At 41.4% G+C, this 27,806-nt stretch overlaps 1 protein-coding gene across 5 annotated transcripts in view; it reads left to right on the top strand.

Annotated features, from left to right (window-relative positions):
* Positions 1 to 27,806, top strand: part of tenm2a (teneurin transmembrane protein 2a) — a 224,916-nt gene that overhangs the window by 68,364 nt on the left and 128,746 nt on the right. For 3 of the 5 annotated variants that reach the window (XM_085788363.1, XM_085788364.1, XM_085788365.1), the window contains exon 3: positions 5,878 to 6,171. In XM_085788363.1, the coding sequence (XP_085644489.1) occupies positions 5,878 to 6,171 (294 nt within the window). Of the gene's footprint in view, positions 1 to 5,877; positions 6,172 to 12,917; positions 12,969 to 27,806 lie in introns of all 5 variants that reach the window. The other 2 variants (XM_085788361.1, XM_085788362.1) reach the window with 1 other exon arrangement.

A 27,806-nucleotide genomic window follows, 5' to 3' on the forward strand; every position in this document is an offset into this window, starting at 1 on the left:
TAGCACAGCAGCAGTCTGCCTGAACCAAACTGAACTGTAGATCATTCTTCATTGCTTTGACACCAAACGAATTCAATGACCAACGTCTCTCATGATTCATGAATTCATGAATTATCGCACCCAAACTCTCCACAATTGTCTCTGGACTGTATCTAAAGCCAGTTTTGCATATGTTTACATAGTCATTTTCCCTTTATAATTTCATTACTTTCTATACAAAGAGGGGACCACTTTGAAAGAGGCGATTTACATAAACATGGGCAGAGATAGACGAGTGCCTGAGAAGCAGTGATCGTGAGGGTGAGAGGAGAGAGAGAGATAGAGTGAGAGAGTGTTCGTGTGCATGTGTGTGTGGTTGTGTGTGTGTGGTGAGAGACGAGACGACTGAGAGGACCATCTGTACTCTAGTCTCCAATGAGTATAGAGCTATTACTATTCATTACCTTCAGTAGATAACTAATACATACTATATTTGCATTTTTCATTGAGGGTACAGTTTATATACAGTGTGTTCATGATAGGACTGTTTTCTTCTTTCTTTTCTTTCACATGTGTACCTTAGTGGCAAAGGGCGGCCTCATTGTATAGAAGTCTATACGTGAATGGAAAAAAATATGCCAGTAAATAGGAAGGAGATATGTTGGTAGTTTTAAAGAATCCCGAAAGTGACATTGTGTTGTGCCATTTTGCAAGTGTGTGAAGACAGCTGCACGGAATTTTTGAACAATGAGAAATGTGTGTAACCAATTTAAGAGTGTAATACTCCCCATCTTCTCTTATTATCCAGTTCCCCTTCACTGTCCTTTATTTTTTAATAGCGCACGGAGAAGCCCAATGATTTTTTAAATACGTTTTGTCTTGTACTGAGCGACCGGGAGGAAAGACAGTCTGACAGATTATGTGAGATACAGTAGAGCGACTTCAGCTGGGAGCTGATTCCAGGAGAGCAGGAATATGTGACCCCTGAATTTTGGGGCCTACCTGCTATATTGTCTTTGTCATTTCCATTCTTTCCATTTACTTTTCTGTCTGTGTCTGTTGAAACATCTTTTAACTAAAGCTCTTTATTATTAGGAAGGAATATATATTGCTTCATAATTCACAGAGAAGAAAACACAAAAGAGAAGTTCATTTTCTGCTGGGATTCCAAAGTGCAGTACAGATGAATTTTGAATTGGATGCAAATGAAAATGGAAAATATTAAGAAATGGCACATTTTGTCTGCTATTAGCCACAAATTCCAGCATTTCCTTAGCTATGAAAAAGAAAATAAAGCTTTTACTGTTATTAAGAGTAATTTTAGCTATTTTAGGGGATTGTTGGAGAACCTGTCGTGCACAGTTGCATTTGCTTCCTGATTTTCATGCCTTTTCCACCCAGGAGCAAATCAGTTCACTAGTTCAGCACTTCAGGGCAAATCTGAGCTTGCTCTGAACCTGCGCTCCCTCCAAAGCTCAAAATGGCATGTCCGAGGGTGGCCCGCATTGTAAACTATTGAATCTGCAAAAAGCAACATAATTGTAGCCACGGAAGCACACAGGTCCTGCCTGCTTTACATCCTTTACAGAATTACATGGTGGGGTGAGGGAAAGTCAATGAGCATAATGCAGAGTCCTGCTGCCTATACTTTGTCTGTCAAACTGCTAACAAGCACAAATGATTTTTTAATGATAGGCCCCTCTATCCCACAAAGCTGTCTACACAAGAATGCTTGCGCACACACTGCACATTCACGCTCACACATATCCATAATGAGTTTTATCAAGGGAAGTATATTTGGTTTAATGGATCACTGCAAATGCCATTCCAATTCACGCTCTTGTATTTGAGCTCCAACAAGATGCCTGTTTTTCCCCAGTGTTACCTATTTTTCTGAGATACAACATGCCGTGCATGAATATTGTAAGTGATGATGTATCAGGTGCAGGAAACTAAAGTCCCTGTCGAGCAAAGACAGAAGTAAAACTGTAGATGCAACCATGCGGCGTTTCTAACAAATAATGTCTCTTTGGAAATCATTGTGAGTAGAACATACAATTATAGTTTTTGTTTTTGTTTTTTGTTTTTTGCATTAAGATAATGCTGGGGGTTGCATCAGAGGAAGTGTGTTCCTCTAAGTATTTGAGATGCAAACCCATGAAGCGGAAGTCACTGCACCAAAACCCCAAGAATACAGAGATCTCCTCTTTAGGTTTGTGCAAAAATCTGGTTAAAAAAAGGTGCACATCTGGAGTTTTTATATATACTGTATATATATATATATATATATATATATATATATATAACAAAACATGGTCAGTCCAGATTTCATCATAGGTTGGGGACATGGTTTGAAATATCTGGGCAACTGTATGTCTAGATTCTGGGGTATTTTGTGAGGTATAGATCGACGACTTTAAGGCTCATCAGTCTAAAAAGTATGGTACATGAACTTATGATATCACAGGGAAGGGATGTTCATTGTTCACTATATAACATAATCCACCAGGAGTGTGAACTTTCTCATGTTTGATTGGCCAAGGCAGCACCTTAAATTGCAGCAAAGTGAAGTGTGGTACACGCTTTAATCTAATCTGATCCTTGTTGAGGCGGCTGTGGCTCAGGAAGTAGGGCAGGTTGTCTACTAATTATAGGGTCAATGGTTTGACTCGCAGCTTTTTCCATTCCTCATGTTAAAGCTTTCTTGGGCAAGATACTGAACCTGATTGCCCCTGATTTATCATTAGTGTGCAAATGTGTACTGTAAAGAACTTTGAGTGGTCATTGACTAGAAAAGCACTGTAAGTGCATGTCCATCTCCCTTTTTTTCTTTTTTTTTTCTCCATATGGCTCATATTTGCATTCACATGCCAAAACCCTCTCATGGCCATATTATTGGTCAGGTGATGTTGCTTTATTTTCAACAGTATAAACTGGCAGATTGTAGCTTCTCCCCTGCTTCAGCAAACGTTCTCATTTCATTTGGGAGACTTGTTGCACTGGACTGGTCTCCTCAGTCTAATGAATGAGGTAGCTGCCTCTTTTCACGCAGGGCCACAGTTCAAGTTGTTCTAAACACAGCTTCACCTGACTTGTTGGTTCGGCTTCTACTCTGCATTCTGTCATGTCAACAGCGTAACCTAGTAACTCAGTTACAGTACCCTCTGTTTTCCTTTTTCTCACATACTTGCCCACATTTAACACCCTCTCTTGCCCTCTTCCTTTCTCCATGTCCTTGGCTTTATTAATGAAAGGTATTGAAGTCAGTATTGTATTGAAGGCACTGAAGTCTTTGGTTTATAGTTTTCACCTTTTAGCACTTTCTAATACCTACACACTCACTCTTATGTTCATTATCAATCCACGTTTTTTAGTTCTGCAGGGTCACAATTATAATTTCCATCTTTATTTTTATTCCTCTATCATAATGTATAATCTTACATTCTCTGTCATAAACCTCACTTTCTACAGTACATATCGTCTTCTGTGTGCTTAACCTGAGTGACTTAACCCTCCTCCTCCTCACCTATGTATACAGTAGACATTATCACATGTTTCTTTTTATTCTGTTTCATTTCTTTCTCTCCCTTTGGCTCCTTCTTTCTGTGTTTTCACCTCTGTTAATGAAAAGCATTCAGCAAAGCATTCTGCAGCATAGTTGCTTTTGCCCTATAGCATAGTAGTCTAATCCATACACACACCACATTCATGTTGAGTGCATGGATCAATTGACAGACAAACGTACGTAGCAGCGTATACACATTGAACAGATACAGTACAGATGTGCGCAGCCTAAGGCATCTGCCAAAGCCTCACAATGCTCAGAATGCACATTAATGTGCATCATAAGCGCGTGTATGACAGTGGCAGCATTGTGCGGAGAGAAAGGCATTGATCGGATTAGAATGCAGTGCCACATTTGCCCCCACATCTGTCATAATATCATGTTACAAACATGCGATTGGTTTTCTATTTGCAGAATAACTGAGATAGATTTTCATGTCTACTCCAACCCCTCGCACCCATCCATCTTTCTTTGAGCACATGTAGATTGCTCCAGCGTCGGGCTGCGTCTACTGCTGATGGTGATAAGGAGTGATTGGATTTTGCATGTGTAATCACTGGTTATAGGATGTTAATTGTACAGAACGGTGGCCTGTGGGATGTAACATTAGATATGAGTGGCAAGCGCACACACACACTCTCTCTCTCTCTCTCTCTCTCACACACACACACACACACACACACATGCACACGGACAGACTCATGCAAATGTTTTCTGTGATGTAAGCACGTAGTTTCCACGTAGACTAGAAGATGTGATTGTAGTTGGATCTTATGATTGCTGTGATTGTGGAGTAGACTTTTATTAGCAAGCAGTTCAATCCAGCTTGATTTTGCCGACTGATGTTTAAGAACCCATGTGCTCTACTCTCTCAGGCCTCCTGGAGTTCTCTCCCGTCCTCCTACGATACCTCATCTCAGGTATGGGTTCAACAACTGCAGTTAGACCGTGTGTGTATATACAGTAGCTCTGTAGTGTAAATTTCCAACAGACTGTAAAATCCCCAGTGTTACATATAGTAAAGACACTTCCTTTTGTCATCTTCAATGATAAGTAGGAGGAAAAGACAACGAAGCAAAGAAGACAAGGAATGGTAATATGCCATTTGTATTCTAGCTGGTTGGATGCTTGGCAAGCTGCAGTGTAGTAGCTGAATCCACCTGTGGAGTTATTTGCTTGCCTCTGCTCTCTAGTCCAGTCCATCTGTTTGTCTGAGTAGGAGTATAGAGCCTTTCACTACTTCCCTGGCTAAGTTTCCATTCAGGCCCCCTCCTTCCTCACCCCCCCCCCCCCCCCCCCCCCCCCCCTCATTACTTTCAGCTCAACTCTTGAGTTTCAGCAAGGCTGTGAAGAGGAGCCGTGAAGATCCAGCAGACGATTTTCATCTGTTTAATTCCTCTCTCTCTGATTGCGGCCGTACGCCTGATGAGTCACAGTTAACCCAGCCACGCAGCTGTGTGATTCCCAGCGCATTGATTCATACAATGTGCTGCCACAATGCCAACCTCTCTTCACTTGCTTCTTCCTTTCCCCTCCCTCACAAACTGCTAATGAAGTGAATCACAACTGTTTTTCCCCCGATCCCTTTACCCCAACAGCTGATGGTGAGCGATTGCATCCACAATACTCTTTTAATTAGTATAGAGAATAAATTGGTTGAGCATGCCTTTTTCCTTAATTGCTTTTTCCTCAGCTTGGATTTAATTGGGCTGCAGCACTGTTTATTGATCTCCTTTGATGTGCTTTAATTTGGATAATTTTATATATTTATTTTGGACGTGACGAGTCGGTTTGTCTTGAGGGGGAGAGAGTGTTAGGCAAGCGGGGCCGGTATACTGCAGCAGACTGCGGTACAGTCAGCCTGGGGTCCAGCATGTGATGGGAACTAGGTGGGGAGATGATCAAACCCAGAAGGCAGGAAAGCAGCTCCACTACAGTCTGAGAGGCCTCAAGTGAACAGCTCTTTGGTCTCACATCAACACCTCATGAATTCCAATGCGGAGCAGTAAAGCGAAGGGCGGCAGGCCTTCTAAGCCGGCCTTAACAGGCCTGCAGGCCACTACATATTCCTTCCAGCAGCTAGTTTGTAGTTTGTGCCTGATTCATGCTGTGTCATCTCTCCCCCTCCCGTCTGCCACAACAAAGCCCAATTTTCAGCCTCCGCCTCCATAGTTTCATAATTAGTGTGCTTCTCTGCGTGTGATTTGTTTGCTAGATACACGTGTGCATTTGCTCGTGCGAGCATTCGTTTGTCTAAGTGTCTTCATTTACTGCCTTTACTTACATTGCCCTCTGCACTCCACTTGTGTAACTCCAATCTCTCCCACACACAGGTGGTAATTTCACCCTGGCTGAGCTGGGAGTCTGTGAGCCAACTCCCCCTCCGCACCCCGCTGCCGTTCCCTACTGTCCCGACCTGAGCCTCCTCCAGAGAGGCTACTCCCTCAGTGCCGGCTCTGATGCAGACTCAGACCCAGAGGGGCCGCTCTCCCCGGAGCGAGCCATTCAGCTGTGGGCCGGGCGAGGCGGGGTGAAATCCCGGCGCAGCTCAGGGGTGTCCAGCCGCGAGAACTCTGCGCTAACCCTCACCGACTCAGAGAATGACAACAAGTCTGATGACGAGTCAGGTAGGACAAGAGGCTCTTGAAAGTGTGGTTAAGTTGATGTGTGTCAGAGTGCAGAGCCATTAATTTGAGACTAAGAGAGTGAGTAAGACTTAATGAAAACATGAGAACAAAAGGGATGTTAACAGGAATCACGTGGGAGATTTCCTCTTCTGTCTCACACAAGATAGTCAATGTTGTTTAAATCTTTAGACCACCTCTCATTATATGAATTGTGGGTGAGTTGTATATATTGATTGAGTCTGTTTCTGATCTGAAGAACAGTGGTTGGACCCCCCCTCCCCAAGAGAACCAGCCTTATTTTCATCAATAAAGCCTTCTAACTCTACACTCTTATACATTTATCTGCTGAGCTTTCACCACTGCTCTGTCAGTTTTCAAAAAAAAATCTTTTGGATTTTTTTTCTTTTCTTTTTTGAGATGGCAGCACTGGAGCATTTAAACTTTTGTGATCCAGCAAGAAGACAGTGAAGGTGATCTTTACTTTTCAAGTGCATCCTTTCTTTGAATCTCCTAGCAAGTGTCAGGGTGTGATGTTCCCACTGGGATTTTCCTTCCTCCTGGCAACGTTGTTTATTGCCAGCTTCCCATTTTCTTGTTAATACTGACGCAGTCGTAAACCTGCGTGCGCCGAGGTGTCAATGGAGGTTAATGAAAAGTGGATGGAAGGAAAAGCAACAGTCTAATTAATTGAATTCTCGGCAGCCGCACATATCAGCTGTGGATCAACCTCTATTGGACTACGGGCCTCAGAATCAGAGACAACTTCTGTCGACTGATCAAACTACTCAACACCTATTAAACACGTCAAGGAACACCTTCCCTGAGATGTGCCTCTCATCCCACCACCCGATAATTGCTTTGTGGTTAATTACCAAGCTAATCTTGCAGCCACAGATATCAGCCGCAGACGCCGCTCTCGCTCTCTCTGTCTCAGGGCCAGGAGAACGCCATTGAGCGCTCTGTTTGCAGACCTTGTAAAATTAGCTTCTTAATCCAGCTCTATATTGTGATAATCATTTGCCTGCAGTATGATGTCACCGAGTGTTGATTGTTGAGAAGATCAAAAAGTTGTTTTATTTTTCACCCGGGTTTGCCAAATGAAACTTTTAAAAAAAAAAAAAAAAAAGGTGTTGTGCATATTTTTGTGCTCCTACAGGGGCAAAAAAAACATCCACTTGTCTGGCAAAGGAATCCATATGATTGTGCAGAAAATGCGTCAAATTAAATTAAAAGACTTCAAAAGTTTGCCCCCCCCTCTATAGAAACATTCAGGAGAACCACGCCGGCTCACACCTTTGGGCACGTCTCATGGTTTCACAGGCCAGAGATTTAGATCAGGCGTCAACACCGCTGTTTCTGCCAGCATGAAGAGATCAGAGGCAGCGCGGCACCCTGATAAAAGGTGTGTGCGTGTGTCTGATCGAGTCAATTCGTTAGTTACTTAGCTGCTCAGAATGAGGGAAATCTCACCCCTCGCTCCTGCATCTTCCTCCAAACAGAGCATCTGATATTAAAGGCATGTCACACCTCAAAGCACCCAGAGGGAAGATCTCTCTCCCACCAGACCCACCCAGCGTGTGCGCCTCAAGCAATTTGGGTGCTGAATTTGCATGCATGCGTGTGTATGTGTATGAGCAACTGCCATTGTTTTTCTATATGCTACTTTGTCTCTCTTGTCATAGAGCGTGGTGTACGAGCCCAAAACCGTGCACATACCATACGTACGCACGCGTGTGTGTGTGTGTGTGTGTGTGTGTGTGTGTGTGTGTGTGTGTGTGAGTGTGAAACAGTAGCAACGGGAGTGTCAAAACAGCAAGAGGAGGATCTGAGGCTCTAATAATAGAGATTGACAGAGGCAGACAGAGAAACAACATCATAAACACATGCTAACAAATCAAAAAGACGGTGACGTGCTAAAACACCAAACAGCTCACTGCACCACTCTCATCTCACTGCGTCTTTAACAAGCTTCAGAAGTCTCACCTCCACTTGCTTCTCCTCCTCCTCTTCATCTCCCTCCTCTCCCACCTTTCTTTTTCATCTCTCAAGCTGCTTCCTCTGTCTCCTCTCCGCTCACACTGCGCCTCTCACCACCCCCCCCTTATGCTCCCGTCAGTACAGCTCCCCAATTTGACTGACAGGTGTCAGTTTGAGGGTCTAGGTTTCCCGTTCAGGGCACGTGCGTACATGCGGATGAATGTGTACACAAGCCTTGTTGCAGAATCCACCACCAAAATAGAAAGCCTGTAGAAATGGTGATAGATATCCCAAACCTCGGGGAAAGTACTGTTTATGTTTGTGGAGCTGTGTGTGTGTGTGTGTAAGGATTTTTTTGTCAACAGGGACAAACTGATGCTGAGCTAATGCAAATTATATACATCTTTATCCAATTTCTATTTGATAATAACAATCAATGAATTGAACTGAAAATATTTTACAAATTTGGATGGCTTTCTTTCCATATTTCAGGTTGCCTAACAATATGTACTATTTTTAAATGTTTGATTCTTCAGGAGTGGAAAAGTCTGGAAAACAAACACAACAAAACCTGAGTCGATAACAAATTAAAGAGTGTGATCCTTTGGATAGATAGCAGTCAGTCCCGGTGCCTGGTGCTTTTGCTAGTCTCAACACAATTAGCAGCACATACACGTGTAATGTAAACAGCCAGGGCTCTCACATAACTGGTATAGAGAACTCTGGGTGCACCTGTGTGTATGAACTCTTGCAGGGATTTATATGAAGCATAACCTTTGCATGTTTGTTGTTGTTGCTTTTTTGTGTGAAAGTGTGATTTTGTGTCTATAAGTGTGGGTGTGCGAGGCTTAGATGGAGGGAGAGGTAGAAGGTGAAAAGAGATGGAGATCATTTTGCATAAACAGCATTGAACATTTTTGTTTTTTATAAAACAACAGCACATATCGGCCTGAACAATACTGAAATCCATATGATATCAATCTTTTTTTTTTCATATGGTATTATATACATATTACATATTACCATGTAGAACTAAATTCACTGTAAAAGAATAAAATTTTTTGGTTGATTTTGGAATTGAATGTTTTTATATGTTGATAAAATAAACTTAAAATCTGGGTTGACTTACTACTGTACCTCCAATTTCAACGGCATCTCACCATCTTAATCAGTGGATGGAGGGTGAGTCGTCATGCAGGTGGTTTACAAAAAAAGGTCACATTATTCTGTTTCAGTAACATGCTGCTTTGAGTCCTCAATATAGACAACTTAATTTTGCAGAATAATACAATTACATTAACATAACACCGTAATCACGACATGCAAGTGCAGCCACAGACCTGACACTCCAGAAACCTGCTCTACTACATAATCTGTTTCTTCCACATCGACGACAGGACAAAACGCAGTGGCACCTTATTTTAGCGTACATGTGCACAAATACCACATTCGTAGATGTGTTCCACCTGTGCAGTACTTCTCTCTGCAGACCTATGGCATCTGTTGAATCAGTTTCTAAAGAAAAATTTGGTGCCAATTTTTTTGCCTTTTGTTTTGTTTTGATTTTGTTTTTGTTTTTCCATTTACTGGTGAATTCCAATTACTAACAAGTATGTAAAACCCGCTAAACTAGTTTCCTAAATGCAACTCAGGGATTTCAGAGTTTCCCTACATCTAGCTTTATTGTCGAGTATTGAATAAAGACGCTTCGCTTTTATTGCCCCTTCCAGACACTATTAAAATAAAGAGACTAGAACGATGACTTGGCAGAGCCAATACAAGTTTCGTTTGCACAAGGAACACAGTGAGACATACAAATATGGGCATAGAGAGCAGCATTGGGAGATTTCATTTTGGCAAAGTGAAGTAAGAGATTTACTGTCGCACTGTGCGCTGCCTCGTAAAACGTCCGTCTGGAAACACAGGCAAGAGAATAGAAGCACTCGTAAATTCCCACAGCAGTGCCTGATGGTCGCATCCAAACTGCATTGATCAGGAGGGAGAATGATTAAAACATGCATTAGATGAAATAAGATCAGGCTTTGACATTGATTTAAACCCGAAGCCCATGACCAACTTTATGGCCACAATCCATAGTCCGGTGCTCTACATATGCTTGTGTGTTTTGAGGGAGGTGGTGGTGTGGGGTGTGCGGAGCGGGGTCCATAAGCCTCTCTGTTTCCCTCTCTTTAAATAGCAGCCTGTTAAAGGAGCAGGCCCAATCTAATTCAACTTCAGCGTTGTTTTCCGTCAATAAATCTTGGCTTTCCTCAAACAGCCGGTTTTATAAACACAGACATGCGCTGGTCGCTCGCTGCACAGTCGAGGCCCAATCACACATGCATGCTGATTAGCTGCTTTCAGACAGCAAAGCCTCTCCTCCTTCCTTCTTGGGCTCAATCTCTCCATCTGGTCGACTGGATAATAAATCATAGGGTAGTATTGTGACGTATGTGACAGGATGTATTAATCTCGTAATTAGAGAATGAAAAGGTGGCGCTAAATTTAGTCTGGCCTTTCTGCCTAACCCTGCCCCCTGTCTGGGTATGCTCAATTGCCTGGTCTCCCTGACTGGCTCCCTCTTTATTGGAGGTTTTTCTCTTGCTGTTCTGTGTATGTACTGTAGCATCAACTTTATGTTAATTATCCTCTTTCTGACAATGGAGAGAAAATGCCCCTTAAAACATCTGCAGTCAAAAGTTTTTTTTGTTGGTTTTTTTTTGGGTAACTGGAACTGTAATTATGCTTTTTAAAAGCTGAGCTGGGCAAAGTGATTCCTGATTAACTAATCAAATGTACTAGCACAGGTGGCAGAGTGCCTGCACCCACTCTGTCCTCTTTATTCTTTTTTTGGTGTACAACACGAAGCTCACCATAAATCAACCACGCTTGTGTCAGCCGGTGTGTTTTTTAACTTTGGATAATATTTAGAAGTGAGCCTCTGAAAGCGTCATTGTGTAATCAAGGTAGATTAAGATAATGTTTAATTATGATCATTTTGATTTGGAGTAAAAAAAACGCTCTGTACTTTGGAAAACAGATTATAATTATGTGTCACGCCACAATTCTAAGACGTCTTTTCTTTCCACCGAAGCAAGTCTAAACACCAGTTACGTAGTCCATGCAGCTCATGTCGATCAAATTCGAGCAACACTTATAGAGTTGGACTGGTGGGGTCCCCCAAGACCACTGCCGTCCCCTCAGGGTCTCTGTGAGTGTGTGTGAGTGAGAAACTGGGAGTGAGAGCCGGGAATGTGTGTTAGGAGGGTTGAGGGCATTAGCTTCTGATTGAGTTTTCAGAGAGCAACGTGGGGTGCGAAAGGCTCGACAATGGTCTAACAGAATTAGTAGCTTGTGATGAATGGTGTGTGAGAGCAGCACTGACAGCTCGCTTTCACAAACACTCACGACTGTGCGAATGTGTGTGTGTGTGTGTGTGTGTGTGTGTGTGTGTGTGTGTGTGTGTGTGTGTGTGTGTGTGTGAGAATGTATGCCTCCATACTTCACCCACCAGTTCAAGGACTTTTTGTCCATGCAGCACCAGCTACACATGCTGGAACGAGCAAAGTAGTGATGGACGTACATACTTAGACACATATGGTGCACATATCTGTACGTCGTGTACTCATCTTGGTTAAACTTATAGGATTTGAAAAATTGCTCCTAGCTGGGATCAATAAAGATTGGTCTATTCAGCATAGCCAACACAACACTCATACAGTACATGCTCACACACTCGCACAAACACAGCAATGAATTCCAAAAAGAAAAGAGAAAAAACTCACAGCCTCTTTTTGTGTTTCTCTGACTCAATAAAGACATTGTTGGGCCGGAGCTGATATTGAAGTGAAGTGAAGGCCGATAATACACACACACACACACAAAGGCAGACACAGAGGCAGGCTGGTAGGTAGCGTGCACCACACAGATGCATAAGAGCAGTGTTTAATAAAAGCTCTGGGATATTGATCACAGTAGATGGATGCTAACTCACATTAAAGGGAGGGAGCCCGGAGTGATAGAGAGAAGAGGAGAGGAGAGGAGGGGAGGGAGGGAGAACACAAATGATGAATAAATGGAAAGGGAAAGATGAGGGACAGATTTTCACATAAAGCCAAGAACGAAGGCATTCAAGAAAGGCACTATTGTGTTATAAAAGGCAGACACAGTTGTTCACATTAGCATCAGGGGCACACCCAAACAATCTGTATCACTGTTGGTTGAAAGAGTCTCACAGGCAACAAAATATCACTGGGCATCGGTCTTGTAACTTGCTGACGACTACGCTGCCGTCCTAATGGGGAATTTAGTGAGCCGTAATGGCCTCTCATGCCAACTTCAGACCTGCCACAGAAAGAGAGAGGGAGCACGGAGAGCAAATTGAGAATTCTCCAGCCAATTATGAGTGATCATATTTTCCTCTGCATGGTGCTGAAACGACTTTTGTAGTTTAATGGTCAGCACTCGCCTCCTAATGAAGACTGGAGGTTTAAGATTGGGGGTGAGAATGAAGGAAAGAGTCGGATGAGAGGTGGGTGGAGAGTTGCGTTCCCTTTTTTCACACTTCACTTTTTTTTTTTTTCTTTGTGTAATATTTTTCTTTAGTCAAAGCACTTCTGGGCTGTTTTTGGGTGTGATTACAGTTTTGTTTGTTTGTATTCTCCAACTCATGATTTCCTTCTTAATTCATCGTAATCATTTTTTTTCGTTTCTTTGTTTCTTTTCTCCTGCTTTTTCTTTCTTTCCTCCATTCCCTCCCTCTCCACCAGTTTATCTCGATGATGAGGAGGATGAGGATCCATTTGGGGACTATGTGATCAGTAAGTCATGTTTGTACCTTAGCCCCTCATAGACTCTTAACTCTATTAGGCCTATCTAATCAATTAAATGTGACTGTGTTTGATGTATTTTCGTGCCATTTGTGTCTGTGTGTGTGCGTGGTTTACTATTGTATTCATTGTTGTTACGGTTTTTTTAATGAAAATGTCTGTTGCACACAATGTAATAGCCTTTCAATAAGTGTCTACACCCCAAGTACGATCGCTGCAATTGTGATTTTCAAAATACACGTTATTCGCTTGAAATTAAAAGTTGAATTGTGTAGAAAAAGGGGGGCAGTAAAATATTTAGCTTGCTGTACATTACTCTTGTGCTTCATCTGATACAAGGCAAGGGCATTGTTCTTTTCCACATGCCTCATCTACATTTACGAGTTCCTTTCATTATGATCTCCTGTTCATTAGCACACGTCCAACTGGTTAATCTCTTTGCACTTGATCAGAGAAAATTTCCCAGAGGGTGTTTTTTTTCTTTCTTTCTTCCCCCTCTTCCACCTCCATTATTGGAAAGTCAGCCATATTTACTCGTGTCTCGGAGATTGTTTGTCTCTATGAGCGTGAATTAGAGGTAATGTTTGTGTTATTGGGCTGTGGAGTTTTCATCTGTTTTCATTAGTAAGATCAGAGAGGTAGGAGAGAGAGGGAGTGTGCAGTGGAAATTAAGGAAAATAAAGCGCTGTGTGTGTTTGGAGGTGAAGGTTGCATTTGTGTACATTATATATTTGTTGGGCTTCAAACTTAAGGTCGCAGCATCCTAGTGAATAGAGAGGAGAACATGCATGCCGTCGAGGCAACATACTGAGGAGATAATGGAGCACAAGTTGTCTACTTGGGAACATTCAGTGGTTAATCTTCTTGAAGAATTTTTAAATCAATAGCAAGAGGCGTCGCTGCACAGTCACAGGGATACACATGTTCAGCAGCCGAACTCACAGAGCAGGTAATGAAGTGATACACATATGTAGCTTTCATTTATTCTGATTTACACCTACAGGAGACGCTAAATGAATGATGGAGCATAATAACGCAGACAATACTGTGTGAAATTAACATTAATATAAATTCACAGGCTTCTCTCTCCTAGATAAATTAAAATACTTATATGAAGCTAAGTTACAGTATCACAGCTGATATTTACTGATGTTAATTTCCCTCTATGCCTTATGTTATTACTTTCTGTCTGTGGAAACACGTCAGAATTGTACTATTTTCTGTCTCCTTGGCTTCTGGTGAGTAAATATTCACAACTTCCTTAGAAATGAAAATCCTGAAATATATCTTATTTACGCATATGGCTATGCAGTATACAATAAGTGGGGTGTGAAGCATATTAACCTTTACCTTTATTATATTCTGATACATTTCCTTTAAGAATAGAGATCCATCTAAAGGAATATCAAATCAAATAAAAAGGTGAACACTTGATCCAGAGAAATGTTTTTACCTAAAATGTGTCACAGACGATGAATCTATTTAATGAGCTGAATTGACAGTTTGTCACTTTTCCTTATGTGTAGGATTCAGCTCTATCAATAGCAAAACCCTGACAACTGTACAAATCAAAAACTCTCATTCTCCAACCACCACTTCTGCAATTATTAAAGCAATATTTCATTTTGGTACATTTTAACTTTCCAGCTCTTCAGCTGCATTCAATTTCCAGCAAGAGCTACCCCAGCTGACACCACAGGCTGTCTAAATTTATTTCTGAGAATTGAAATTGAAATAAGTAATACTCAGTTATTGTAAGAAGCAAGGTCCAGCATACACAATGAAACATTATTGTCAGATTTTTTTTCCCCCTGTCTTTGTGAACTCAGACTTTGGGACAATGTACTTATTCATATAAAGTAACCAACTAACTTCATGCATATTTCTCAAAATTATGAGACTCGCCAAAATTCAGAGCATCAGGGGACAATTTCTGTGCTGCCAGTCCTGTCATGCAGTGTCTGTGTCACGTGTTGCGTGTCCAGAGAATGATGAACGGCCCACCACTGACTGCAGAGGACACCAGGCTACAACATCATCAGTCTTCTGAACTGTCAGATAGCCAATGACTACACAGAGATGCAAGTCATTGGACAGATGCATAGATACAATCATTACTGCTGCATCAACTAAATAATTCTATCATTCATTGGGTTCACCATCAAAATACAAATGTTTTTTAAATGTAAAGTTGTTGTTTTCTATCCAGATTTTTTTCCTTGGCTATATTCCTATCAGCCTCAGCTGTAGTTTTTTTTTTTTTTTTTAGCATTTTAGCATTCCACACATTAAACTTAGATAGTCACCAATGTTCCCACAGTTACCTATTTTGCCCATTTAGGGCTTTGCAAGAATGCATCACTGAGCAACTATGAGGACTCCTGGTTCTATTTCTACATACGGTGCTATCAGTTGCTGATACAAAAAGATGCATAGAAATTAGCAGTTCAGATCTTTTGGATGGAAATATGCCAGAAAGTCAACAGCTTGTCAGGGAGAATTTTATAGCAACCAAACATCATAAACTACAATACATCATTCAATAAAAAAGAAAGGGGAAAAAATCTGCATCCAACCACAAAAGACCACAAAATCTTTATTTCTGATGCTGCTTTCTGCTGGAAGATGCCACTGTATCATGTAAGTACTTTGTTTGCTGAATAGCTTCATAATGGAGAATCGAGCACCAAAAATACACAAAAGCTGCCATATAACTGCTGAATACAGCCCCACCACTGGCTGAAATGTTTTCAGACATGTTCACAATGTGAAATAAAGGAAGAATTAGGTCTTTTCTATTTTTATTTATTGTCTATTTTTTCCCCCATTGCTGCATGTTTGTTACCCAACTATAAAATTCCCAGGACGTCATTATGCATGGCCTAGTGGATGATGGAGGCAACGTTAAGCTGTAATGGACAACCATATTGATCTTAAGAAATATTGTCTGGAGAAGCGGGTCTGAGTTTTATAATGCTGTTTTTACTGTCTTCTCTTTATAGTATCGGGCTTCAATCAAGTGGTTAATAGTGTGTAAAAGCCAATAAGGGCTGGGTATTTTAATGCAAGTTAATTAAAGAAATTCCTATCCATCAGTAGATCTGTATTAACCCTTTTCATGCCTGCTAACTCAATCTAAAAAGTGTTCTATGAAGTCAGGATGCAGCTATAAGTAATGGCATCTTGGATTTGAACTTTTCACCCAGATGTGTGTGATGTAGTTGGGAGGAGCTGCTGGGATGTACAGATACCAATTGTAATTGCATCGTTAAACAGTGCAGAAAGAAGTGCTGGATTTAACTTTGAAGCTGTCTGAGAGGGAATTTTAAAGGGAGAATTTGCGGTTCAAGTGGTTGGTGTAAGGTCTAAATGCTTCACAGTAAGCAAGGGGAGAGTTTTATTGGATCCGCCAGATTGTCTGCGGTGGAAAGATGCTGAGGTGTGTGAAGACATAAAGTTTGCAATCCATGTGTTTTGCATGACAACAAAGCACAGCATGACAGGGGTAACAGTCTGAAGACTGCTGACAGATCATAACCTGCATTTATTGGATGGAAGCTGGTAGCTATAGCGTCCTAACGGGGGAAAAAATCCCCATGGGACAAGTGGGAGAAAAAGTAAAGTACAAGCTGTGGTGAGAAGTAGAGTGTAATTTTTTATGAGAGCATATCAGAGTGAATAGAGAAGGGAAGCTGTGGGAGACCAGATATCATTCAGAGGTTGTTTTGTGTAATTTTTAGAAGGCATGGTTCCTGCAGCTGTCACTTTATTGTTCCAGTGTACAAATAAAAAAGAAATGCGAATCAGTATCATCATTAGCAGAATGGAATCAACTGTGTAGTTAATAAACCTTCATAGTCTCTTTTTTTATATATTTTAAAAATAGAACACATCCAGCACATGTTCATCCCAAAAAAAAAAAAAAACTCAGCTCCCCTTTTGCTGCCCTGTTCGTCTCTACATCAACATGTAACAGCTGTGCTGGGTGTTCAGCACTTCCTCCTCCAGCAGAGTAATTATGACAGGCTGATTGGTGCTTTGTTTTCTTGGGGATGAGAAGATCAATGCGGGGCTGATAGCGAGGGCTGGGCCGGGAGCGGAGAGAAAGGATAAGAGAGAATGGGGCTGAGGCCTTGTCACTTTTGAGTAGGAACCAGGGATCAAGAGATTTTAGGGGAGGAGAGGATGGAGTTAAAAACAGATAGAGGGAGGACAGAGCTGGGTATATGGTGGTGGTGGTGGGGGGGGTTAGTGGATTGCAGGAGAGGATGGAGAGTGATGGATAAAGAAAGAGGGGAGCTAAGGAGGAGGGGCAATAGAGAGGACAGATCCAGATTTAACAGTACAGTAGAAAAGATGGCTGAGGATTAACATTCTGTGACTGTCTGTGAGCACTAGGATAATCTCTGGTGGCCTGCAGAGCACTGTGGGAAGCCCACCACTGCTGGGGGGGTTGAGGCCTACCACCAGGCCTGTCACTGTGTGTGTGTGTATGTCAGTGTGTGTATGACTCTCGGTTTAGGTGTGGCAGGTGGAATGAGGTGCTGATTCCAGACCCCCTACCAAGCCAGCGCTCTAAGCAGTTTGATGGAAACGCCCAGAGGGTGGCATGAGCTGTTTTTTTTTTCTTCTGCGTCACAACGAGCCTTAAAGTCCAGAGCTGGTTTATCCGCCGCTCTTCACTTTTCCTCTCTGATGTGAAAATACGAGACAAAACATGCGATCTGGTGTAATAAATGCACACGTTTCCGTTCTGTATGTGGCGATGAGGAGGCAGCGGATAGCGCCTTACAGAGTTTTAATCCATATTGATTTGTGTTTCAAGCTGTTTCATCGAATGGAGTGCAGCACCGCAGGGCAGCACGCAGCATGGCAAGACATGGCATGGCGTTACCCAGCAAGTCTCTACTGGCCACTGTTTGTTTATGAGTGAAACAAAAAGAATAAAACGGTATAGCTGACGCATGAATACAGTCTTGCAGAAAAATACACTCTTTGCACACACCTATTGAAAAACTTTGTTAAAAGGCCTTTGCCAGCTAAAAACACCTTTTAGACACCTTTAAATGCCCACAGACACAAAACAGTGTCAGGTCAAAGTTAACAGTTAATTTTCGAATATATTCGCTGCTTTATCTTGCCTATACAGTTTTCTCAATTGGCTCTACATTTTCTCAACTTTTTAACTTTTCCAATCCCACATCAAATAGCCCAACTATCACTTTTGGAGTAGCAGCCTCTCTCTGAAGCTCGCTGGCACGTTCAGCATTAAATACATAATATATATAATTAGCTCTGATTTGACCATTATTTTCTGTTCTCTACTGTATTGGCACATGATGAAGTGGCTCATTTTCTGCATTAATTTTCCTCTTCAAGTCCTAATAACGTGTTAAATTTAGAAAAAATTGAATGAATATAGATGGAGGGACCATTGATCGTGATGACTGTCTTTTCTTTACCTTGTTAAAGAATGTCTGTAGTTTGAGTAGAAAATTGAGGGACTTAAAGCAAGCAGGATTGGTTGTCTCAGGGTTATCTGCCCTGGACAAGCGACATCTACATTCCTCTCAAACTTCCCATGTTGCATTGCTGACTAGATGTCTGACTAGAGGTCTTGCAAGAATTACATTCAAAGAAGACCTGATTGGTGCAGCAGATTTTACAGCGAATATACAGAGCTCGTTTAAATTGAGCCGACAGGTTGTTTGTGCAGCAGGTAATTAGACGATATCTAGTGGGCATAGTTAGCAAAGTGATAAGTGCTGCAACGTAGTGTAACGAACGACAAAGCTCACATCAGCATGAGGTTGAGTGGATGGATGGATGTAGTAACTATGACAACATATGTATTGAATGTTCAAACCAAGCTATACTGTTATTAGAGCAGGTGTAGTAGCCTACAGTACAGTACAGAGGTAAGGTAGGCTACTCTCTATAGGTTGTTTTTGTAACCATGACAATTGACTCGAGGTTTGATGTTGCTCTAGGGGTGCTATTTCAGGAGACACTACAGCTTTTATCAGATGGCTGTAAAAAAAAAAAAAAAAAGAGAGAGAGAGAGAGAGAAACTGGACGTTTGTTCTGTTTAAGAACTTAGACCTCTGGATCCCGCATTTATAATGCACCTTAATAACATCTTGTGCTGATCAAACCCTCCCTAACTGATGTAAATAATTACTGTCTTCATGCCTAAGCCAAGATAACACGATGCCATCATCAGGGTTATTTTGATGTGTAAAATTAGCAGAGTTAGCCCTTAATATGTCTCTCAGAGGAAGAAAGTTATGTAATCACTGTAAATCATTTCCTCCTTAACCAATTTCCCACCAGCAATAACTCACCAAATTTCCCATTTTGTCAGAGGCCGGTGAACAAGATCTACATCGCCTCATGTCAGGCATTCATAGCAGTGCAGTTGTGTGTATTCATGAGTCTAACCCCTCTGCTCAGCCACTGATACCAAGCAAAGAAACAGACCCCGTTTAAAACCACTCTGTTCAGCAGAAAGAAAAAAAATACTGGCTGCGCTGATGTCAATATTTCTGTTAAAACCATTTCTTCTCCACTCAATACTTGCTTTAATGGGTTGGCTTTGTTTTGCAGAGAGTCAAATGGGGAAAAGGAGAATAGATGAATAAATCTATATTAGTGTCTCTAACCTCTGATTGTGCAAGTCCTCTTGTTTTGCTGCTTAATACTCAGGGCTGGCTAATCATCAGACAAGTATCTGACTTTATCTTCCATCTCCATAACTGAGCATGGAGACAAGCTGGCATCTCAGCTGGTCCCAAATCTCTCTTTCTGAATCCTTTCCACGGCTAAGCCAAGTATCAGTTGTACAGGCAGTGGAGCTAAAGCACAGGAAACAGATGATGTGACTCTTTTGGATTTCTATCAGCTGTTTTGGTTTTGCTGTATCCCTACTGTTTTGTCTTCGTCAATAGGTGCAGGGGAAGCGTTTCAATTTGCCTTCCCCTTCGCCTCTCTTTCTCTCCAGGTTGTTCCACTAAAGCGTGGGCCACTTTATGCAGTGGCCTACCTGGTCCACCGGTTACAATCAATAGTACAACCCGGTCACCTTTATACTTAATCAATGGGTCAGCCCAGACTACCTCAGCCTCCATCCCCATAACTATCTATTTTAGGGCAGACAGTGGCAAGTCAGTTGTGATCAATAACAATGCATACACTATCGGCTAATCCCAGGCTGCATGATCTCTGAGATCAGATGCAGGGTCAGTCAAGGCATATTTAAAAGATTGGTAAAAAAAAAAAATGTAAATACAAACTGGTGACATTGAAAAATTGCACTATAGCTTTTGTCATTTGCACAGAAGTGAAAGTGTGAAGGGAGGGACAAAATCACATAAATAGCAACTAGTTCCAAATAAATGCATGCGCTGTTGATCCAAAGCAACCACAGCTGCTCTGGATTAAAACAAATTGTGGTTTTGTATCTATTTCAGCAACATTCTGCAGGATTACCACACCGCTAAAGTGCTGCTGTCGTGCTCAAAAACTTTCTGCCACAACTCTTGAGAACCGACGCTCGTCCATTCAGAGATAGCGCACGAACGCACTTAACCTAGCTGAACGTTGAAGGAAGCTTCATGAGAGGGAAGCTGTGATTTAAAGTTCACAGAATGTATTTTAACACAGACACATTCAGCTGTCAACATTATTTACAATGTCGGCCAGCTTTAGGCTATACAGTTGTGAAAATATCTGAAAAGGATGAGATAAGCAGAAACTTGATATTAAATTTCTCCTATCAGTATCAGGTATATGTGATATTCAGCAGCCCCTTTTTGATGTGGTTTCTATTGAAATACAATTCAAACAAATATAATATAAGCAGACAAACACACAGCCTACTGCTCTTATTGAAGTAATAGCTTGTCTTTTTCTTAAAATTACACATTATTAACAGTTTTCAGTTTTTTTAATTTCATGTATAATTTATATGATATCTGAATTACAAAATATAATCATTTTACACATACAAGTCAAAGGCCAACACCAGTAATTTGCAAAAAATTATATAGATAAAGAGAATTTGATTTGCCTCGCTCATGTAAGATTAATGTCTTCCATAATTATTCTTATTTCTCTCAGTTATTTTCAATTTTATTTACCCATGAGGCATTGTCCTAATTACGTTCATATATCTAATTTTTAAATAGCATGGACATATTTTAATTGCCTCAAGACCTATCCTACATATATAATGTTACATTATGAATGTTACATAAATCACAAAATAAACATACGTCACTGTAGGACACTTCATGATCCAAAGATACTTTTCCATGTGATTTAGTACATTTTTCCATAGAGGTTTTCTGACATACAGTCGCTTTATCCTCAGTTACCCTTTTTAATCTTACTCAGTGACATCACATTTTTTCCTAATCTTAAGTAGGCTTTAGCCAATATTTTGAACTGATATTAAACAGGCTAAAGTGCCACTGCTGAAAACTGACATTAAACATCATTAAATGCCTCTACATCCAGCAAATAAATGAACCACTTACATTAAAACCTTGTCATTCAGAGCGGCGCTTATTGTCAAGGAGGGAAAATAATTTATAACCTCATGTACCTCTACAGTGTGCTGCTCTAAAAACAATAAAGCACCAGAACTAGATGGATACTGAAGTGGCCAATATCCTACTGAACACACCACTCTAATCATACTGGTCAGTTTTATATTATATTGACACTCTCTGTCCTTCTGCCACAGTAATCGAGTAACTTTTCACTGCGCACCTCAGCAATGGGTCAGAACCATCCATCCAAATCAATAATAGCATGCTACTGTCACCTCTGGGCATAATTAATGTAACCTGACCCTCTGAATCTATTAAAATATGAATTGATCAGTTGTGGATCTGTAGCTGCTACCGCTTCTCTGTTACAGTATCCAAAGATGCAAGGAGACATGACTTTGCTAACAAAAACACAAAAGGCAAAAGAAAGGAGAGAAAATTGCAAAGAAAACACTGTGAAACTCTCACAGCAGGTCTTTATCTATTCAGTGTAATCTAATTTTCAGTCTGAAAACCCTTTGTATTTTGTCACAAGTCTACATATCGATTTTACTTTTGATTCATGCTCCATTCTCTCTTTCTTCTATCACTTTTTCCAATTCCCCTTTTGGGGGGCGAGTCTCCTCATCAATGCAGCCAACCTGAGGTGCTGAAACCACTCCAGCAGCAGCATTTGTCTACTGCCACAGGACATTTCCACTGCCGGGGTACTCTTTGTGTTTTTGCTGTTGTTTTTACCATATTTTATTATTTTTCTTATCCACCCCCCCACCAGTTATTCATTCTCAGTGTGTGTGTGTGTGTGTGTGTGTGTATGCTGGTGTGTGCTGGTGTCAGCTGTGAGGAGGCACAGAAGCTATGTCGGGTCCTATCGCAGTGAAAATGTCTAGAAGTGTGAGAACGAAAGATCTGCATCTTTGCTCTGTAGATCCACCTGATCTTTCAGCCTTTTTATTTTGCCAATATTTCAGTATGTTTTCTTTGTGCACACATACCACAACCTCAGTCACTGTTTTTGTTTTGTTTGTTTGCGTAGGCACACTTGTCTGTGAGTGTGAGTTAAAGACAAGAGTTTGACTTTTTGAACAGATCTCATTTCTGCTTTTCTTCTACATTCCCTCTTTCATTGCTTTTGTTCCTCCGTCTTCCAGTTCGTCACATATCTGCTGGATCTTTTTCCCACCTAACTAAAATCCATCATAAAAGCATCTCATGGCCTTGTGAGGCCAAATATAGAAGCGGCATCTTTCATTTGCCTTCTCACTTGATTCTCTCTTTTGTGTTTTATTTTTTGCGTATGCATGTATGAGTATTTATCATACTTGGACAAAGTTAAAGTTATAGATGAAAAGGAGGGGGGCAAAGAAAGGAGAAGGACCATGTCTGTAACATCAGCGCTACATGTGTTCTGGCACATACAGTGTTGTGTATGCACATACATATTACACACACTTACAAAATGGTCATATATACGTACACAAAACCACACGTACATCAGTTAACAATTAGCCCTGAGTGTACTTGACTCTGTCTGATAAGGACCCATCCAAAGATTGGTGATGTGGGATGAGAGGTATGACAAGTGAGAGATTACTCACCCAATACGCCCACGCCTATACACACACACACACACACACACACACACACACACACACACACACAGACTCACCTCTTTCCCTTGTCTAACGTCCTGTCTCTATCGTGTGATTAAAAACTAAATCCTATTTTGCGTTCTCAGGCCCACACATTTTTACTGTGTGACACAGTAAGGTGCACGTTGTGAGTCTAACTAGCTCTGTAGCAGTGTCACATAGCCAAGTCCCTGCCTAATCAGGCCACTTACACACACACATACACACATACAAACACAGGCGCACACAAACACGCACACACACTTTGCAGAGGCCATGTGTTGGGATGGTGATAGAGGGTTGGCAGTTGGCAGACAGACAGCAGACGCTGTTCTTCGACATCAAACGTCTCAGAGCAGAATCTCACTTTCATGCCTACTCTCTCCCTCTCTTTATGTCGCACACACTCACACACAGACAGACAGACACACACCGACATGCATGCACACACACAAACACAACAACGCACATTTCCTCTGATCTCACTGCCAAAACTCAAAGACTTGGAAGGACTCGCACACATGAGCAGGCACATACACACCGCCATATACTCAAGTGCTAAACAGTCTTGAATTAAATTTCGTCAGCCACTGTTGAAACCTAGTCTGTGAGACATAAGTACAAGTTTCATGTGGAGCTTGAAAATGATTCAAAACATTTTTCCCCCTTAAGACTGAATCCAGTTGAGCATCATGATCTTATCAACAGCCACAGACACACAAGTACAGACATAAGCACAACATGGAGAAAATACACACTGCATTAAAAATACAGAAGTCGAAGGAGCTCTTCGATGAGCGAAGAATTAGTTGAAATCAATAACAAAAAATAAGTAGAGAAATATAGTAAATATAGACGTCGGGCATGAGGTGTCGCTGAACTGTAATATATACATGTATGTGAGTCATATGCTGTGGCCTTCACACTCACCAGTTCTCACCTCTAATGAAGGACAGATTTTGTACCAACATGTTCGACAGCGTTCTCTGATGCCAGTACCACAACATGGAATGAGGGAAGATCTCAGAGGAATAGTATTCATCCCTCCAGGAGGCTGTGTTTTCGACTCTCCGATCGTCCACACACACACACACACACACACTATGTAGTGTTGGTGGTGCTACTTGCATATGGAGGAGACTCGTGATAGGGGAAGTGTAGAAAGTAATCGACACACTTGGATGTTAAAGTTAGTTTCCAGACATGTTTAATCATTTGTAAAATACTACAGAGAAATATAGAGACAATCTGGATCAGGCTTTGTGCCCCTCCAACCACTGTGTTTATCAAAGGCTGAAATGTTAGAAATTAGCAGACATGTCAGAAAAAAAATGCACAGTTATCATTTTATTTGTTAGCTTGTTTGTAAGCTTGCTACTACTGACCATGCTAATGCAAACTTCCGCTCTCAGCATTTTCAAGGTTTTGGATTTATTTTGACCGTTGTGACCAAGGCTACTACTTCTGCAGCAAGGCCATAACACATGACGGTCTAGACAGCGTGCAGCTTCTCTGCACTACAGTTTGGTTTACCTTCTGAAAACAGCACATAAAATGACTGAACCGAGATGAAGCGGGCAAGAGTGTTTTCACACCAAACATGTTTTTGAGACAGTACAGACACACACCAAGGTGTTTCCCTATTTAGTTTGGTTCATTTGGGCCCAGATGAAAGCTGTCATTCAATTACTTTACGGTGTGGGGTAAACAACCTGACCAGATTACCTTACCGTAAAAAGTGGCTCCAATTGGCATTTCATTTGTTTGGTGAAAGCTGACAAGCCAAACCGCTATCACAATCACCTCATGTCCATATCCATGAAATATGCCAAGGCAGCAATTTATGTAAGCAATCCATATATTCATGCAAGATCATTTTGGTAACCACGGTAACACGTGTGTATCTCATTACATGAGTGTGAGGATTTTCCCAGATCAATCAAAAAGTGAAAAGAAAATTATATCCCAGAAATATTAGAAGACCGTGTTTCTTTCTTGTCTCTGCACCCATCATTAATTACAACATGAGGTCAAGTTGCAGTTGTGAATAATAATTCTCAAAATAATCTATTTCTTCTTGACAAAGATGTTTGTTATATGTGAATAAGTTGCATATCTATCCACGTAACAATGCCCATGCTGTTATTTTAAATAAAAAAAGAGAAGTAAAAAAAACAGCATGTACTTTTTCTGTTTAACTCAATTATCAAGAACAAATTATACTGCAGATAGAGAAAATCTAAGACATTGTTGTTTTTCCATTGAATTGTTCCTCTGCATGATTATTTCCATCCTGACGGACCAGCTTATGAATTTAAACCGTTGTTGATTAATCAAATTGGACTTTGGTATCGACTCAGTTCCAGATAAAATGGCAGAAAAGAATTAAGAATGATGTAAATGTCTTGATTAAACGTTTGCTTTGCTCCACTGAATAATGTAAAAGTCTGCCTCATTCATGATGAATGAAAGGTACAGTGACAGGACAGTGATAGAGAGTGGACTCAGACAACAGACAAGATGGAGAGGTATGGCATAGATATGATTGATAAGATGAAAATGATTCATCGACTCGTCTTGACCCGGCGAGAGCTGCAAATTGAGCCATGGGTGGTGAGCCAGAGAAGGTGAAATTGACTTCTCGTGTCTTTAGAAAGTTAACGGGGGACTTGAAATAAATCAGAGCGAGATAAGGGGAAGGAAGACTGTGCGCAATGTGTTTCTGTTTATTGAGCTTTACGGCATCACCACAGTGAGCTTTAGCCACTCGTACACACGCTCACATATTTTCACGCATGCATGTTGTGTATTTAACTAACCACAGATCCACTTTCTACTCACATGCGGCCTTCACCTTGACAGTAAACTGACTTCAGATGCAGTATTGATTCAAAGAGTAGCTGCACTCTCTGTTCATTGGCGTGTGCGTGCGCGCGTGTGTGTGTGTGTATGTGTGGGTCGAGGAGTGGGCCATATTTATTCAATGCTGTTGGTGTGCTTGTTTTAATGCACATGTGTGCGTGCTTGTAACCAGCCTCTCCTCTAGAGAAAGTTGGTTGGCCCCTCTGCCCTTCAAAGTCATTTGGAATTCATATGCAAGCCTGACCCTGACAGCTGTTTGTTTTTCCTCTCCGGAGAGAGAGGAAGAGGAATGGAGGGATGGCGAGAGGTTGTAGTTAATGAGTGAGAAAGTGATAGATATCGGAGAGGACAGAAGAAGAATGGAAGTGAGACTTAGGCGAAAACTTGTTGGGAGGACTGTTTCTATTCCCGCCTTAGTGGTCTCAGTGCTGTTTGGCTTGTTGAGCATTTGAGACACACAGGACAATAAGTGGTGCTCTGAACGGCTTCCATTAGTATCCCTCATAGACCACTAGTTTGAATGTGTTGAATCTGTGCGGTAGCATGAATGCCAAGCAGGGTGAGGCAGCTGAGATAAAAGGACACGAGGCTCTGTAAGCAATCCCTGGGTGTAAATACAGGTTTTTCAGGGCAAAAAAGTCAAAGTGTACTGTGTAAGTGTGTCATTGGGGAACAGTGCAGATTTTTTTTTAAAGCCTCTACAGCTGGATATAGTGAGAAGGAAATCCAGTGGGATGGAGAGGTTTTGTTTTTTTGTCTGTGCTGGTTGTAGGTGTAAGTGGATGAATAACAGAGGAAGGAAGGATGCTGGGAGATGATGTCTGGAAAACAGCGGTGAACAACAGCGCTGAGAGGGGAAGCGGAAGAGCAGAGGGAGTCATAGGTGAAAGGAGAGCAGGAGGAGGAGGGACAAGAGGAAGAGGAGACTCGTGATTAGATAAATGGGCAGAGAGGAGAGGTGTCAAGGGAGAGGTGCTATCCTACTTTTACACTTCTCCTTCTGGGAGCCCCTATCCTCTCGATCTATCCATCATAATGACAGAAACCCCCAAACTCACTTGTTTTTTTTTTACTCCCTCTCACTCTTTTCTCATCCCTCTATTTTTATGCACGTTGTATTCCTCATTTTCATTGAGGATTTAAAGGGCGTCTACTGTAAATGTATTAATAGAGTGTACATTCTCCAAGCCTCTTCAATAGAAATTGCTTATTGACTAACAATAACAATTTTAAGCATGCACAATTCACTCCAACAATGAGCTTGTGCACAACCAACAACCCTCCACCACCACCACCACCCTCAATCTATCACCTCCCACCCCTACAAGCCTGATTCCTCCTCTCACAAGTTTTGTGGTCTTTCTTCTGTTGTCGCAAGCAATTAATTTCGCTATAGTGTGTATTGATCTGTGTGTGGCATAAGCATTGTAATCTATTCAGTCTGGTAAGGGGCAGTGTTTGTGCCCAGTACACAACATAGTATCTACGTATATACACACACTTTCCAGCTGGAAATCTCTCCATTGTTTCCAGGAAAACACATTCATGCTTTTTAACAGATGCTTGAGTACTGGCCACATCTTAGTGTTGTAAGGTGAAATTATTGACAATAATCTCTTTTCATGGATGAACACAAAAAACTTTTCCTTGCTGAGATTTGGAGAATTCGTGTGCGTGCATTCGTGCCACACAGGGACACATACGAGCTTTGTGTTTGTTTGTACAATGCTGTTTACTTACCAATGACAGGTTTGTTGCAGCACTGCTTGTCTGTATGCTCTTTG

Source organism: Trachurus japonicus, chromosome 10, assembly GCF_045865225.1.
Source record: "Trachurus japonicus isolate A0001 chromosome 10, Traja_1.0".
NCBI lineage: Eukaryota > Metazoa > Chordata > Actinopteri > Carangiformes > Carangidae > Trachurus > Trachurus japonicus.